This window comes from Rhinoderma darwinii, chromosome 11 (assembly GCF_050947455.1).
Source record: "Rhinoderma darwinii isolate aRhiDar2 chromosome 11, aRhiDar2.hap1, whole genome shotgun sequence".
NCBI classification, from domain to species: domain Eukaryota; kingdom Metazoa; phylum Chordata; class Amphibia; order Anura; family Rhinodermatidae; genus Rhinoderma; species Rhinoderma darwinii.
In genome coordinates this window covers 97,107,388-97,122,596 of record NC_134697.1, presented here as the reverse complement: position 1 = coordinate 97,122,596, position 15,209 = coordinate 97,107,388, and the positions used below count along the sequence as shown (strand labels likewise).

Here is a 15,209-nt window from a genome sequence, read left to right as displayed (position 1 = left end):
CCTGTGCGAGTGGCACTCCGTACAGGGGGGGGCCTGTGCGAGTGGCACTCCGTACAGGGGGGGGCCTGTGCGAGTGGCACTCCGTACAGGGGGGGGCCTGTGCGAGTGGCACTCCGTACAGGGGGGGCCTGTGCGAGTGGCACTCCGTACAGGGGGGGCCTGTGCGAGTGGCACTCCGTACAGTGGGGGGCCTGTGCGAGTGGCACTCCGTACAGTGGGGGCCTGTGCGAGTGGCACTCCGTACAGTGGGGGCCTGTGCGAGTGGCACTCCGTACAGTGGGGGCCTGTGCGAGTGGCACTCCGTACAGTGGGGGCCTGTGCGAGTGGCACTCCGTACAGGGGGGGCCTGTGCGAGTGGCACTCCGTACAGGGGGGGCCTGTGCGAGTGGCACTCCGTACAGGGGGGGCCTGTGCGAGTGGCACTCCGTACAGGGGGGGCCTGTGCGAGTGGCACTCCGTACAGGGGGGGCCTGTGCGAGTGGCACTCCGTACAGGGGGGGCCTGTGCGAGTGGCACTCCGTACAGGGGGGGCCTGTGCGAGTGGCACTCCGTACAGGGGGGGCCTGTGCGAGTGGCACTCCGTACAGGGGGGGCCTGTGCGAGTGGCACTCCGTACAGGGGGGGGCCTGTGCGAGTGGCACTCCGTACAAGTGGGGGCTGTGCGTGTGGCACTATATACAGGCGGCTCAACTAGGGCATTACTGTGAAAGCATGGGTACTGATGGGTGACTTTTATTGTGTCGAGCACTGAGGGATCATTATTACCATCTGGGGCACTGTGGATTATGAGTTTGTTTAGAGGACGGGTATAGGTGGGGGGGGGGATGCTGGAAAAGCGAGAAGCCAACATGTCGGCGTGTCAAATTCGGCAGAGACGAGGCCTGGCTGGAATAAGTCGTCACAGTGGTCTGGACCGGATGGAGAAAAAAAGGGAAAGTGAACGACTAATCAGAGAAAACATCACCTGAGTTAGCGGGGAAAGCTACAAGCGGAGCTGTGATTGGTCAGTCACTCCTAGCACCCTGCACAGGCAATGACTTTGTAATGTGTCCGTAAAAATTTTGGCCTGTCCAGCAATTTCTGGAAGATTTTTATCACAAAGCGGAGGTGGGAAACCCTGGTTTACTCCCACATCGAGATGGTGTCTTGGCCGGGCATAAGTTAAACGTCCGATACATTTATACAGTCTTACAATTACAATCGGCCCTTTGAAGGCAACCATAAGGCTGATGTGGCCTCCGGTGAAAATACACCCCCCCCCTCCTCTGTAAGACATGCCCAATTATAAGAGTGACAGTGTAGCGTCCATGGCCACGGGCCATCGGGTTTACTCACCTCCCGACGCCATGGATCAGTGAGCGCTGGTCCCCATCTCCTTCCTAGGAGACTCCAGCGCTCACTTCCGCTGTGTCCCGTAGGGTGCGCACATCTGGAAGGAAAAATCATCATTATCAACCACATGATTTCCTGGTCTATAAGAAGGCCCCAGGCCTTCTGATCCTTGCCTGAGCGTTGTTAGTTTATCCCAATCTGTCTTGCAAATGGTCCCTTAGTGTTTCCCGTTCCAGTTGTTACCCGTGCCCTGTTACCGTTCCTGTATCCCGTGCTGTTCTTCTTCCTGTGCCTACTAGTGTTGGAGTCGTGTCTACTGCATCTGCTGTCGTTTGCCACGTTCGTGTCTTTTGCCACGTCCAGTGTCTTCTGCCACATCGGATACTGCCTGCCACGTCTGGCGCTGCCTGCTGCGCCGGCCTCCATACGTGCTGAAGCCTCAGTCACTGTCTGGACTAGTTCTGGTACCCAAGCATTGCTATCTACTATTGACTTTCGTATAGATTGTGACCTGGTCAGCTGCCTCTCCGCTACGGCGGCGCAGCCTAGTGGGTTCAAATACCCTTTGATCGTGACAGACAGATCGATAACACAGCCGAGGTCTCCGCTCTTTGTTGGAGTTTTCCCTCAGCAGCTTCTGGAAAGTTCTATGATATAAACTTTTTATTTTTTTACAATCTTTTTTGTCGAAACCCACCAATAAACTCTGCAGTGCTGTCCACATGGACGAAATTAGACCCCAAGCATTGCCCAGGAATTACGTTCTAAACCGAATATATCCAAAAACACATCTATCCGAGCTGGTCGTCCCTGCTGATAGACCCTTAGGTCAAATATTGTTCATTTTGATTTTCTAACTTGAATATTTTTACAGCCGATCCTTCTCCGCTGCCGGGAGCTACAACTTTGCATTTTTCGGATTCAACTTGTTGACATTTCTCAAGCTCCAAGCAGCTACGCGGTCTCAACTTTAACCCCTTCCCTCTTTAGCCACTTTTGACCTTCCTGACAGAGCCTCATTTTTCAAATCTGACATGTTTCACTTTATGTGGTAATAACTCCGGAATGCTTTCACCTATCCGGGCGATTCTGAGATTGTTTTCTCGTGACACATTGGACTTTAAGATAGTGGTAAAATTTGGTCGATACATTCAGTATTTAATTGTGAAAAACACGAAAATATAGTGAAAAATTGCAAAAATTAGCATTTTTCTCAATTTAAATGTATCTGCTTGTAAGACAGGCAGTAATACCACACAAAATTGTTGCTAATTAACATCACCCATATGTCTACTTTAGATTGGCATCGTTTTTTGAACATCCTTTAATTTTTTTATGACCTCACAAGGCTTAGAACTTTAGCAGCAATTTCTCACATTTTCAAGAAAATTTCAAAAGGCTATTTTTACAGGGGCCAGTTCACTTGTGAAGTGGTTTTGAGGGCCTTATATATTAGAAACCCCCAAAAAGTCACCCCATTTTAAAAACTTCACCCCTCAAAGGATTCAAAACAGCATTTAGAAAATGTCTTAACCCTTTACACATTTCACAGGAATTAAAGCAAAGTAGAGGTGAAATTTACAAATTTCATATTTTTTTGCAGAAATAAATTTTTAATACAATTTTTTTTATAACACAGAAGGTTTTACCAGAGAAATGCAACTCAATATTTGTTGCCCAGTTTCTGCAGTTTTAGGAAATATCCCACATGTGGTCGTAGCGTGCTACTGGACTGAAGCACCGGCCTCAGAAGCAAAGGAGCACCTAGTGGATTTTGGGGCCTTATTTTTGTTAGAATATATTTTAGGCACCATGTCAGGTTTGAAGGGCTCTTGCGGTGCCAAAACAGTGAAAATCCCCCAAAAGTGACCCCATCTGGGAAACTACACACCTCAAGGAAATTATCTAGGGGTGTAGTGAGCATTTTGACCGCACAGGTTTTTTACAGAAATTATTGGAAGTAGGCCGTGAAAATTAAAATCAACATTTCTTCAAAGAAAATTTAGGTTTAGCGATTTTTTTTTTCATTTCCACAAGGACTAAAGGAGAAAAGGCATCGCAAAATTTGTAAAGCAATTTCTCCCGAGTAAAACACTACCCCACATGTCGTAATAAATGGATATTTGGACACACGGCAGGGCTTAGAAGGGAAAGAGCGCCGTTTGGCTTTTGGAGCTCAAATTTAGCAGGAATGGTTTGAGAGGCGATGTCACATTTACAAAGCCCCTGAGGGGACAAAACAGTGGAAACCCCCCACAAGTGACCCCATTTCGGAAACTACACCCATTGAGGAAATTATCTAGGGGTATAGTGAGCGTTTTGACCCCACAAGTTTTTTGCATAAATTATTGGAAGTAGGCTGTGAAAATGATAATCTAAATTTTTTCAAAGAAAATGTAGGTTTAGCTAATTTATTCTCATTTCCACAAGGACTGAAGGAGAAAAAGCACCGTAAAATTTGTAAAGCAATTTCTCCCGAGTAAAACAATACCCCACATGTGGTAATAAACGGCTGTTTGGACACACGGCAGGGCTTAGAAGGGAAACAGCACTATTTGGCTTTTTGAGATCACATTTAGCAGGAATGGTTTGCGGAGGCCATGTCACATTTGCAAAGCCCCTGAGGGGACAAAACAATGAAAACGCCCAAAAAGGGACTCCATTTAGGAAACTACACCTCTTGAGGAATTCATCTAGGGGTGTAGTAAGCATTTTGACGCCACAGACGTTTCATAGAATTTATTAGAATTAGGCAGTGAAAATAAAAACAGTCCTTTTTCTTCAATAAGACGTAGCTTTAGCGCAAATTTTTTCATTTTCTCAACAAATAAAGGAAAAAAAGAACCCAAAATTTGTAAAGCAATTTCTCCCGAGTACGGCAATACCCCATATGTGGTCATAAACTGCTGTTTGGGCAAACGGCAGGGCTCAGAAGGAAAGGACCGCAATTTGGAGTGCAGATGTTGCTGGATTGGTTTCTGGGCGACTGTGGGCCCAAAACAGTGGAAACCCCCCAGAAGTGACCCCATTTTGGAAACGACACCCCTCAATGCATTTACCAAGGGGTGTAGTAAGCATTTTAACCCTGCAGGTGTTTTGTAGAAATTAGTGTTCACTCGATGTTGCAGAGTGAAAATGGGATTTTCTTCCATAGATATGCCAATATGTGGTGCCCGGCTTGTGCCACCATAACAAGACAGCCCTCTAATTATTATGCGGTGTTTCCCGGTTTTAGAAACAACCTACATGTGGCCCTAATCTTTTGCCTGGACATATGACAGGGCTCAGGAGTGAAGAGTACCATGCGGAGTGGAGGCCTAATTTGGCGATTTACAAAGTATTGGTTCACAACTGCAGAGGCTCAGATGTGAAATAATAAAAAGAAACCCCTGAGAAGTGACCCCATTATGGAAACTGCACCCCTCAAGGCATTTATTAAGAGGTGTAGTGAGCATTTTCACCCAACAGGTCTTTTCCATAAATGATTGCGCTGCAGATGGTGCAAATTAAAAATTTATATTTTTCCCTAGATATGCCATTCAGTGGCAAATATGTCATGCCCAGCTTATGACGCTGGAGACACACACCCCAAAAATTGTTAAAAGGGTTCTCCCGGGTATGACGATGCCATATATGTTGAAGGAAACTGCTGTTTGGGCACGCTGTAGGGTTCAGAGCCGAGGGAGCACCATTTGGCTTTTGGAGAGCGGATTTTGCTTGGTACTAAATTTGTTTGAGTATTGCTGGTGTTTTATAATGTGGGGGTACATGTAAGCGGGGCGGAGTATATAAATATAAGGGGCATAGTCAGGTGGTATGAAAAAAAATTAATAATCCATAGATGTGTGTTACGCTGTGAAGCAATCCTTTCTGCACAGGCCGGTGTCGCACTGATAAATGGTGTCATTTCTTATCCCCCTTTTGGTCCACACTCTGCGCCTTTGTAGTTTGAGGAATTTTGCTGTGAAGTGTTATCCTGGTATAATACGGGCACCCTCGCTTCCAGCGGATATGTTTGGGCCCTCCCTTTCCTGGTTCCCTAATTTTAGGTCCTTGATAAATCGCCTCTTCAAACAGAAGAAATGTTCCCCTCGGGCACAACTGCATATTTTTTTATTTCCTGACTTATTGGAGCCATAACTAATTTTATTTTTCATAGACGTAGCGGTATGAGGGCTGGTTTGTTGCGGGACGAGCTGTAGTTATTATTGGTACCATTTTGGGGTACATGCGACTTTTTGATCACCTTTTATCCTATTTTTTGGGAGGCCAGGTAAACAAAAAAACGCAATTCTGGCACAGCTTTTTTCGTTTTTTTTATACAGCGTTCACCATGCGTTATAAATTACATGTTAACTTTATTCTGCGGGTCAGTACGATTCCGGCGATACCTAATTTATAGCATTTTTTTATGTTTTACAACTTTTTTCACAATAAAATTACTTTTGTAAAAAGAATGTATTTTTTTCTGTCGCAAAGTTGTGAGAACCATAACGTTTTAATTTTTTTGTTGACGGAGGTGTATGAGGGCTTGTTTTTTGCGAGACGAGCTATAGTTTTTATAGGTACCATTTTTGGATACATGCGACTTTTTGATCACTTTTTATTCTAATATTTGTAGGGCAAAGTGACTAAAAAACAGAAACTCTGGTAAAGTTTTTTACGTTTTTTTTTACGCTGTTCACCGCGTGCAATAAATAATACAATATTTTGATACCTCAGGTCGTTACGGTCGCGGCAATACCAAATACGTATGGTTTATTATTATTTTTCAATAATAAAAGGACTTGATAAGAGAAAAAGGGCGATTGTGTTTTATTTGATTACTTGAAACTTTTATTGTTTTCAAACTTTTATTTTTTGCACTTTTTTTTACACTTTTTTATACTTTTTTTTACACTTTTCTTCAAGTCCCACTAGGGGACTTGAAGGTCCAACGGTCAGATTTTTTTTTTTCTAATACATTGCACTACCTATGTAGTGCAATGTATTAGATCTGTCAGTTATTCACTGACAGCAAGCCGATTAGGCTTCGCCTCCCGGCGGGGCCTAATAGGCTTCCGTAATGGCAGAGCAGGAGACCATTGTGTCTCCTGTTGCCATAACAGCAGTCGCCAGTCCCGATTGCCTGTCAGGGCTGGCGATCTGCTAGTAACCGCTACGATGCAGCAATCGCTTTCGATTGCTGCATCGAAGGGGTTAATGGCAGGGATCGGAGCTAGCTCCGGTTCCTGCCGTTACAGGTGGATGTCAGCTGTACAGTACAGCTGACATCCACCGCTGATGACGCCGGATCAGCTCCTGACCCGGCGCCATCTTGTCTGCAGCTACGGAAGCCGATCAGGCTCCGCCGCCGGGCGGATCTTGACCGGCTTCGGTGCTAGGCAGACCGGGAGGCCAGTATTAGGCCTCCGGTTGCCATTGCAGCCACCGGAACCCCGGCAATTTCATTGCTGGGGCTCCGATGAGCTGCAAACACCTTAAGTGCAGCGATCGCGTTTGAGCGCTGCACTTAAGGGGTTAATGGCGGGGATCGAAGCTAATTTCGGTCCCCGCCGTTACAGTCAGATGTCAGCTGTAAGATACAGCTGAGATCCGGTGATGATGGCACCGACTCAGTTTCTGAGCCGGTGCCAAACATTTGACGTACATGTACGGCATTTTGCGGGAAGTCAATGCTTTCCATGACGTACATGTACGTCAAATGTCGGGAAGGGGTTAAGTGAGTTGAGGGCTTGTCCGGGTGTAAAAGGGGCTGGTATTTAGTGGGGTTTACTGACTCGTGTCCCCCGCTGTCACTACCTCCTCATATTATTGTCACTACGGTTATGCCTGGCCCCCGTCCTTCTCCTCGTAGAACGCTATTTGCCTAACTACTAAGTGTGCGCGCCCGGTGGTCACGACAAGTGTATAGTAAATAAAAACATTTATTAACCAACAGTAATCACAATAAGATATAAAACACAAAATACACAACACCGCAAATATGTTCACGGTATAGCATCAGTACACCTCAATACATAGCATAACTTAAAGGGCGACTAAATGTTTGACAAACCTCTCCTCTGACCTGTCATCGTCACATGTCAGACGTTTTGATTGGTGGGATCCGACACCCCCACCAATCGCTAAAACAAAGCGGCAGAAGTTCCTGTGCCTCTTCGCGTCTGTTCGGCTTTCTCCGGAAAGCCAATTTATCGGAGTACGGGCTCAGACTTTCTATTGAGCTCCGATACATTGATTTCCGTAAAAAGCTGAAAAGACACGAAGCAGCTGAGCGCTCACACAAGCACGTCTGCCGCTTCGTTTTAGAGATTGGCGGGGGTCTCAGTGCTCGGACCCCCACCAATCAAAACTTCTGACATGTCACTATAACATATCAGAAGTTTGTCAAATGTTTAGTTACCCTTTAAGATGTATTCAGTATACGGACACTACACGTGGCACATACTATATAATACTATACTAATCATACCATACAAAGCACTCACACTTTCTTCTATGTCCGTCCCCCACCTGCCTCAAACTGTCCCTGTTACTAATGGGTTCACTTTCATAAGGTCACAGTAAATAGACCAGGGGAAAAGTATAGGCTAGTGTAGATAAATGGTTTAATCCAGGAGAATATGCAGGTAGTGCGAGGGTTAACCAATGTGCTGGCGAGGGAAGGTTTAAGGGTTAACCAAGTGAAAATTTGCTCGTTGTATAGGGGGAGGGAGGGTTAAATGCTGCTGCTACACGTGGAGAGGGGGATTGATACTTAGGCTTCTGATCATTGGTGGAGCGGTGAGGGATCCGGAGAAAGGAACAGAGAGAGGTCTGTTGGTGTGGGTGAGAGGAGGAGGAGAGAGGTAGCGCACCGACGCAGGACTATTTATGTCCCGCTGATGCACTCGCTCCTGAGCCGGGCCCAAGCACAATAGCCTCGCTCGCGCCCGGCTCACATGGGTTGGCGCAGTGATATGACGTGACCGGCCGACTCAATACCCCGCACCGATCAGCTGCTCCGGCTGCCTCAAGGCAGATGGCTCCGGTCACAGAATAGAAGCTGAGCTGCAGTTGAAGTGAATGGGACCAGAGTTGCAGTACTGCAGGATGGCTGATCTGCAGTGTGCGGAGCCATCTGCTTCCGGCACCGAACACCGAATACAGTTCAGAACATCTGCTGCCCGGAGGCAGCTGATCGGTGTGGGGTCTGTGTATCGGGCTCCCACCAATCATTTACTGATGACTTATCCTGTGAAGTCATTAGTATGAAAAAATAAAAAAAAATGTCCCGTGTTTGGTACAGATTAATGAGGGTCTTGTTGCAAAGCTTTTGCCGCACTGGAAGCGGTCGCCAGTTTGCGTTTAGCATGGGTCAGTCTATGAGTAGTTAGGTTTGACCTTTCAGCAAACCTTCTTTTACACTCAGGGCATTCATATGGTTTCATCCCTGTATGGAGCTTCTGATGCCGCATTAACTTCTTCCTCTCCATAAAGCATCTCCCGCATACAGCGCACCCATAGGGCCTCTCTCCCGTGTGATTCAGAACGTGCACTTCAAACTGGGCTTTGGAGTTGCAGGATTTCCCACATTTGGAACAGTGATAATTTCGGTCTTCCGCGTGAGTCTTCTTATGTAGATAGAGCTCATAGTAAATACGGAAACATTTGTCACATTTAGGACACTGAAATGGTTTCTCTCTTTTTTGAGCCGTATTCTGGCTTAGATTTTTTCCGGTGTGTATCCCCCGATGTTCGACAAGTTGATCATGGTGCAAAAAATGTTTCCCGCAGTCTAAACATTTGAAGGGACTCAGTCCTGCGTGGGATTTTATATGGGCATCAAGTTGAGACTTTCTTAGAAAATATAATCCACATTGTGAACATTGGGGGGTTTTCTTCCGAGAATTTTCCCGTAAGTATTTTGTAAGATTGGAAATATCGCCAAATGTTTTTTCTTTATCAGCTTTCTGAATTGGACTCTTTTCTACAGAAATTCCTTGAGTGGAACATTTGTCTTTCAAAAACAATCCCGATCCGAGTCCCGTCTCCCTATCTTCGTGTGTAACAAGGCTTGACGTGCTCGCAGCACCCACCTGACTCTGAGAATCCACGTGTGGGTTGTTTGCGATGTATGGATGTCTTTGAGCCGCCTCAAATAGGCGACCCATTATCACTAATGGGGAGCGGTTTGGTTCTGCACCAGTATAACCTACAGTGGTTTCAACTTGAACATCGGTAGATAGACATGGTGGTATAGGATTGTAAGTATTGTCCGGGACAACCTCTCTATCCTCAATGAACACTGGGGGGAACTTCATCTGTGGGATTTCATACGAGTCTGGTTCCTTCTTACTCGGATGTGTATGATCTATGGGTGTAACAATGTTGGGGTCTGTGATGTTTTCTCCATCCCTCGAGTCTGGTTCCTCCTTAATAGGAGAAGAGAGTTGCGTATGACTCGGTAGACTATAAACTGTAGGATCTGTGAGGTTTCCTCCAGCCCATGAAACAGGTTCCATCTTAATATAAGGACATGGATGATTTGTGGGTAGAGGAATGTTGGGGTCTGTGAGGTCTTGTCCATCACGCGAGTCTGGTTCCTCCTTACATGGATGAGGTGTATGATCCATGGGTGTATCAATGTTGGGGTCTGTGTGGTTCACTCCATTGTGTGAGACTGGTTCCTCTTTAATAGATGTAGTTGGACACCCCTGTGTTTCATCTGGGGGTGGATCAATATGGTAGTCCATGAGGTTTTCCTCATCACACGAGACTGGTTCCTCCTTAATATGAGAAGTCTTACAGTACGTATGATCTGCAGGTATATAAATGTAGGAATCTGTATATTTTTCTTGATCCCATGAGACTGGTTCCTCCTTAGTATATGGATGTTGTTCTGCAGAGTCTATGGATGGACAACCGTAGGTATTATTCGTGACATTGTCTTCATCATTTGAACACGATTCCTCCTTCACAATAACCGTTGAATACTCAAACTCGGTGACACCTTGACACGAAACTTGTTCGTCCTGAATATGAGAAGACGGGTAATGTGCTGTATCTGTGGCTCCCCGGAGACTTCTATAGGTAGGTGTCGTGGTTTCAATACGAGGGACCTCTGTAAAGAAACATTTTACCTCTTTATTGTGTGTTAAACATTTTATATATCACGTAAGAGGCATGCGTTACAGGAGACGAGTGTTTCTACGTCATTGAACTTGGCTTTTAAATTTACAGACCATCACTAAACTCCAAGTTCTATAGATTGGTGCCAAAAATGTGCAAAAAATTTGAAATTGCCCCACCCCAGAATATAGAAGGCATTAACCTCTTCCCACCCTGCGCCATAGTAAAACATCACAGCGCGCAGTTAGTGAATGTGAGCTGCCGTACTATTGTTGTGCTGTAATGGCGTATGACCGCTATCAATAGCTAAGACTTGAGGATGATTGATATGAATGTCACATATTAAAAGGGATGTTTAGGCACAGGGCGGTTTTTCAAACGGATAACCTATCCACAGGATAGGTCATCAATATATGATCGAGGGGGTCTGACACTCGGAACCTGCACCGATCAGATGTTCCGGCTGCTTGGACGTCCGTACCGGAGACAACCTCTACTAAAAGGGTTCTGTCAATGGGATGATGTGGCTATTTTTTTTTTGTTGGAAACTAGTGTGATAAAAGTCTCCCCTTACCCGGTGGTGTGTGGTTCCGGTGGTCCTCCATCATGAGGTCCTTGTACAGATCCCCCTTACCCGGTGGTGTGTGGTTCCGGTGGTCCTCCATCATGACGTCCTTGTACAGATCCCCCTTACCCGGTGGTGTGTGGTTCCGGTGGTCCTCCATCATGACCTCCTTGTACAGATCCCTCTCACCCGGTGGTGTGTGGTTCCGGTGGTCCTCCATCATGACGTCCTTGTACAGATCCCTCTTACCCGGTGGTGTGTGGTTCCGGTGGTCCTCCATCATGACCTCCTTGTACAGATCCCTCTCACCCGGTGGTGTGTGGTTCCGGTGGTCCTCCATCATGACCTCCTTGTACAGATCCCTCTTACCCGGTGGTGTGTGGTTCCGGTGGTCCTCCATCATGACCTCCTTGTACAGATCCCTCTTACCCGGTGGTGTGTGGTTCCGGTGGTCCTCCATCATGACGTCCTTGTACAGATCCCTCTTACCCGGTGGTGTGCGGTCCCTGTGCTCCTCCATCATGATAACCTTGTACAGATCCTTGTGTTCTTCCAGATACTCCCACTCCTCCATGGAGAAATAGACTGCGACATCCTGACATCTTATAGGAACCTGACACACAACGATACAGTCATCATCCTGACACATTGGGGGGGGGGGGGGGGGGGAATACATCAAAATGTTTACACCAGTTTTCTGGCATAAAAATTAGCAAAGTTTGGCACAGTTGTGCTACAATTGATGAATTTACTTTTTCTGCCACTTTCCTAAAGCGTTGAAAGAAGGGGGGCCTCCACCGGAACAAATTTATCATGTTTTACACCAGAAACTGCCGTAAGTTATGGCGCGAATCTACACCTGATCATAGATTTGCATTTCTGTCACACGAACAACCAAAGATGTGCCAAACATTAAGTGGTGTGCACCTTGTAGGGCGCATTCAGATGAGCGAGTAACTCGTCCGTGTGACGAGCGTTAAAACAATGGCCGTCACACGCACACATTTATTTCAATGGAGCCGCTCACACGGATGTTGTTTTAACGGAGCAAGTGAAGAGTCCTATTTTTCTACGGACATGTCCTCTTTTCTTGCGTTTTCGCGCATCCCTCCATGGACTCCAGTTTTTACGAGGGATCTGTGAGAACGCGTCCCACACGGGTGAACCTCGGATGTGAACGACTTCCATTTCTCACGTCCGAGGTTGCACACACTCGTCTGAATGTAGCCTTAATATATTTGCCACCTTTTCTACCAATGTAAATTAGTTTAAGACTGGCGTTTGACATACCAGTCCTGATATATTTCCCCAATTATTTCTTGGTGTTCATGTAGAACGTCCCAGCATTCCCGGCAGCGCTCACCTCTCCAGTCAGCAGCTCGATGATCTTGTGGGTGAGGTCCAGGGTCATCTTCTTGTTTCTCTCATATAACAGTGAATGATGTGAAGACTGTTTGGAGGTCTTCTTCACAACAATATAATCCTAAAAATTGAGACATGTTCAGAAAAATTACTATGGGGAGATGCCCGCACTACTAAGGGCCCTTTTACACGGGCCAAAGACGCTCGTTCCCGATCCTTGCCCAGGACAAATATCAGCTGATAAACAAGCAAACGCTCGTTCATCGGCAGATCCCATATTTTATGTGGCCAAAAAGTGATCGCTAGCCGGCAGCACATATCGTAAATCGGGAGATGTGCTGCCAACGAATGGAGTCGAAAGATCGTAGTAACGATTGTTCGGCCTCATAATAAACCATCGTTTTTCCAAACGAGCGCTGATTGTTGATTGGTGCTCGATTTAGGTGGTAAACACAACATCCAATATCAGCTCGTGTAAAATAAACCCTTTCATGCCTATTCCATACTGGTGACAATTCCCAGAACGCTTCACATCTCCCGCCATGTCCCCCACGCCATTAATAGAGATTGACTCCTGTCATGTGACATAATTCCCAGAATCCCTCACCTCTCCAGTCAGCAGGCAGATGATTCTTAGGGTAAGATGTAACACTTTCTGAGTTAACACTTCCCTATGGTTGACGGTCTTCGAGATTTCCTTGTACAACAGTTTTGCTTCACGTGACTTTCCTTGAGGCTCTTTCGTGAAGTGGCGATCCACCCATTCTTTGGTCTAAATGTAGGAGAGAAGTGGATAATATTTCATGCCTATAACACGAATAAAGCCGTTTTAGTAAGGTGCAACCAAATCGAATGGGTGTCAAATCAGCCGCGGGTGGCAAATCGGCCGATTTTCATCCTTTCAGGACACGATTTCACAGATCCCTCAGACGGCAGTCTATTGAGAGATACGTGAAAACGGGCAAAAATAGGACGTCCTATTTTTTCACAAGCTGTTCACCCAGCCGTGTGGATAGCTCCCATAGAAGAACATAACCAGGGATAGGTACATAAATAACATTACACAATAACCCCTATAAAATAACGTACCATGTAAAATAAAGAGCATGTCTTCATTTGAGAGCATAAACTTCCCCTCCTCCCCACCAGCTACATGACCAACATCCTGAGTATATAATTCCGCAAGATTACGTTGTATTATGGCGGCAGTTGTAATCCGCGTAAAGTGCCTTTCAAAAACCTCCGGTTATACCAAGCAGTATATTTAAATGGACTGACCATCTCTAAACCAGCATGATGTATTTCAAGAAAAGTTTGTTAAGTTTCTCTGCTCCAATTTCCTTGCTCCTTTCAATTTCTATACCTACTAACCCCAACAAAGACTAAGTGCGTCCCAATCATATCCATCCCTGGTACCTTTGCCCAACCATTTTGAAATTAGACAACGGTAACCACCACAAGTATTACGTGCACCAGAGGAGATCTCAGACTATCTTCTTCTGGTGGACTGACTTGGTGAAACAGCAGCAGCAGAGGGGACACAGAGATAATTTTATATAGATTTGAACCATCTGCCAGTACTTTTGAGTAGGAGTGCCGCCCCACACCCCATGCCAAAAGATTCGTAAGCAAAGTATCACATTTAGGACAAGCAGTTATGCGATCTGGGAAAGCAGGAGAGGGTAGGATATTGAAACCATAGAGAGCAGAATGCATAAATATAAAGGGTTTCCCTCCATCGCTCTTTTACTATGACTTTCCGCACCTTTCCCCAAGCCATCCAGAATAACCCTCCCTATAACAGGGTCCCCAGTCCATCTCTCCCATACTTTAAACATAAGCTTGGGGTTGATTTTAAGGAATTTGGTCCTAAAGGTCAGAAATAGACGCTCTATGAGCGGTCGGGCCCATGACGTCATCTAGGGTATGGGTAGTGGCCTCCTTAGACAGATCTTCCAATATAGGAACACAGAAGGATCTCGCCTGTAGTACCCTTCGGAAGTTAGCCTCGGGTGACCTTAGTTCAGTCTGAAATTTCGGATGGGTTGAGCCGAAGGGCTTTTAAGTTCCAGGGTGAGGAATGAGCCGTTTCCCGGTCTAAATTTGAATAGTGACTCGAGCCATGTAGCCAATCTACTACGTTTCGGAAAAGACATACCACATTATAGCCCCTAACATTCTGGAAATGTAGTCCTCCATCAGATTTGTGGTCTCCCAGATAAAACGTGTACAGGAGGAATTGGGTCTAGAAACATCTGCATGTTTAAGCAATAATGGGAGCGTCTAAGGGGTACGAAAGTCTGGGAAAACTAATCATCTTGACCAGAGGTCACCGTCCCAAAAAAGTAATTGGCAGATGTTGCCATCTCAAGTTCTGCCCTGATATTTTTTTCAGAATTGGCAGGTAATTCAATGGATATAGGTGCTCAGGGAACTGCCCTATCTTTAGGTCTAGGTACGTGATACGGTGTCGGGTAGGAAAAATACAACTTCCCAAAGACTGCCATAGGGATCTTGGGCATGGTTGTCCTAGCTCCCGTATTTGACATTTCGGTATATTAACTATATATCCGGAGCATTGTCCAAAATGTTGTAAGTTAAATACGGGCACGAAATATGCCTGGATGATACGACAAAAAGAGAAGAACATAGTCGGCAAATAGTTCTCTCTCTGCCTCCCTGGTTCCTACTCGTATGCCACTAAATAAACTAGATTCTTCCAAAAAACACGCCAGGTGTGCAACGATGAACAGGAACGGTGACAAGGGGCAACCTTGACGTGTACCCTTAAATAATTGAAAAGGGGACGACAGAAAACCTGGGGTATGGATACGGG

General features: G+C 45.9%; 1 protein-coding gene across 1 annotated transcript; it reads right to left on the bottom strand.

Annotated features, from left to right (window-relative positions):
• Nucleotides 1-10,988: 10,988 nt before the first annotated feature.
• Nucleotides 10,989-12,462, bottom strand: LOC142663462 (uncharacterized). Its single transcript, XM_075842133.1, has 2 exons — nt 12,375-12,462; nt 10,989-11,624 (listed from the first exon to the last, which is right to left on the bottom strand). Exons 1-2 carry the CDS (start codon nt 12,420-12,422, stop codon nt 10,995-10,997), a joined length of 678 nt encoding a protein of 225 aa, XP_075698248.1. The 5' UTR covers nt 12,423-12,462; the 3' UTR covers nt 10,989-10,994.
• Nucleotides 12,463-15,209: the final 2,747 nt, after the last annotated feature.

Coding starts and splice junctions, on each gene's coding strand:
- LOC142663462 (XM_075842133.1), bottom strand. CDS start 12,422: ATGACCCTGGACCTCACCCACAAGATCATCGAGCTGCTGACTGGAGAG. Junction 11,625..12,374: donor TCGAGCTGCTGACTGGAGAG/GTGAGCGCTGCC, acceptor GTTGTGTGTCAG/GTTCCTATAAGATGTCAGGA.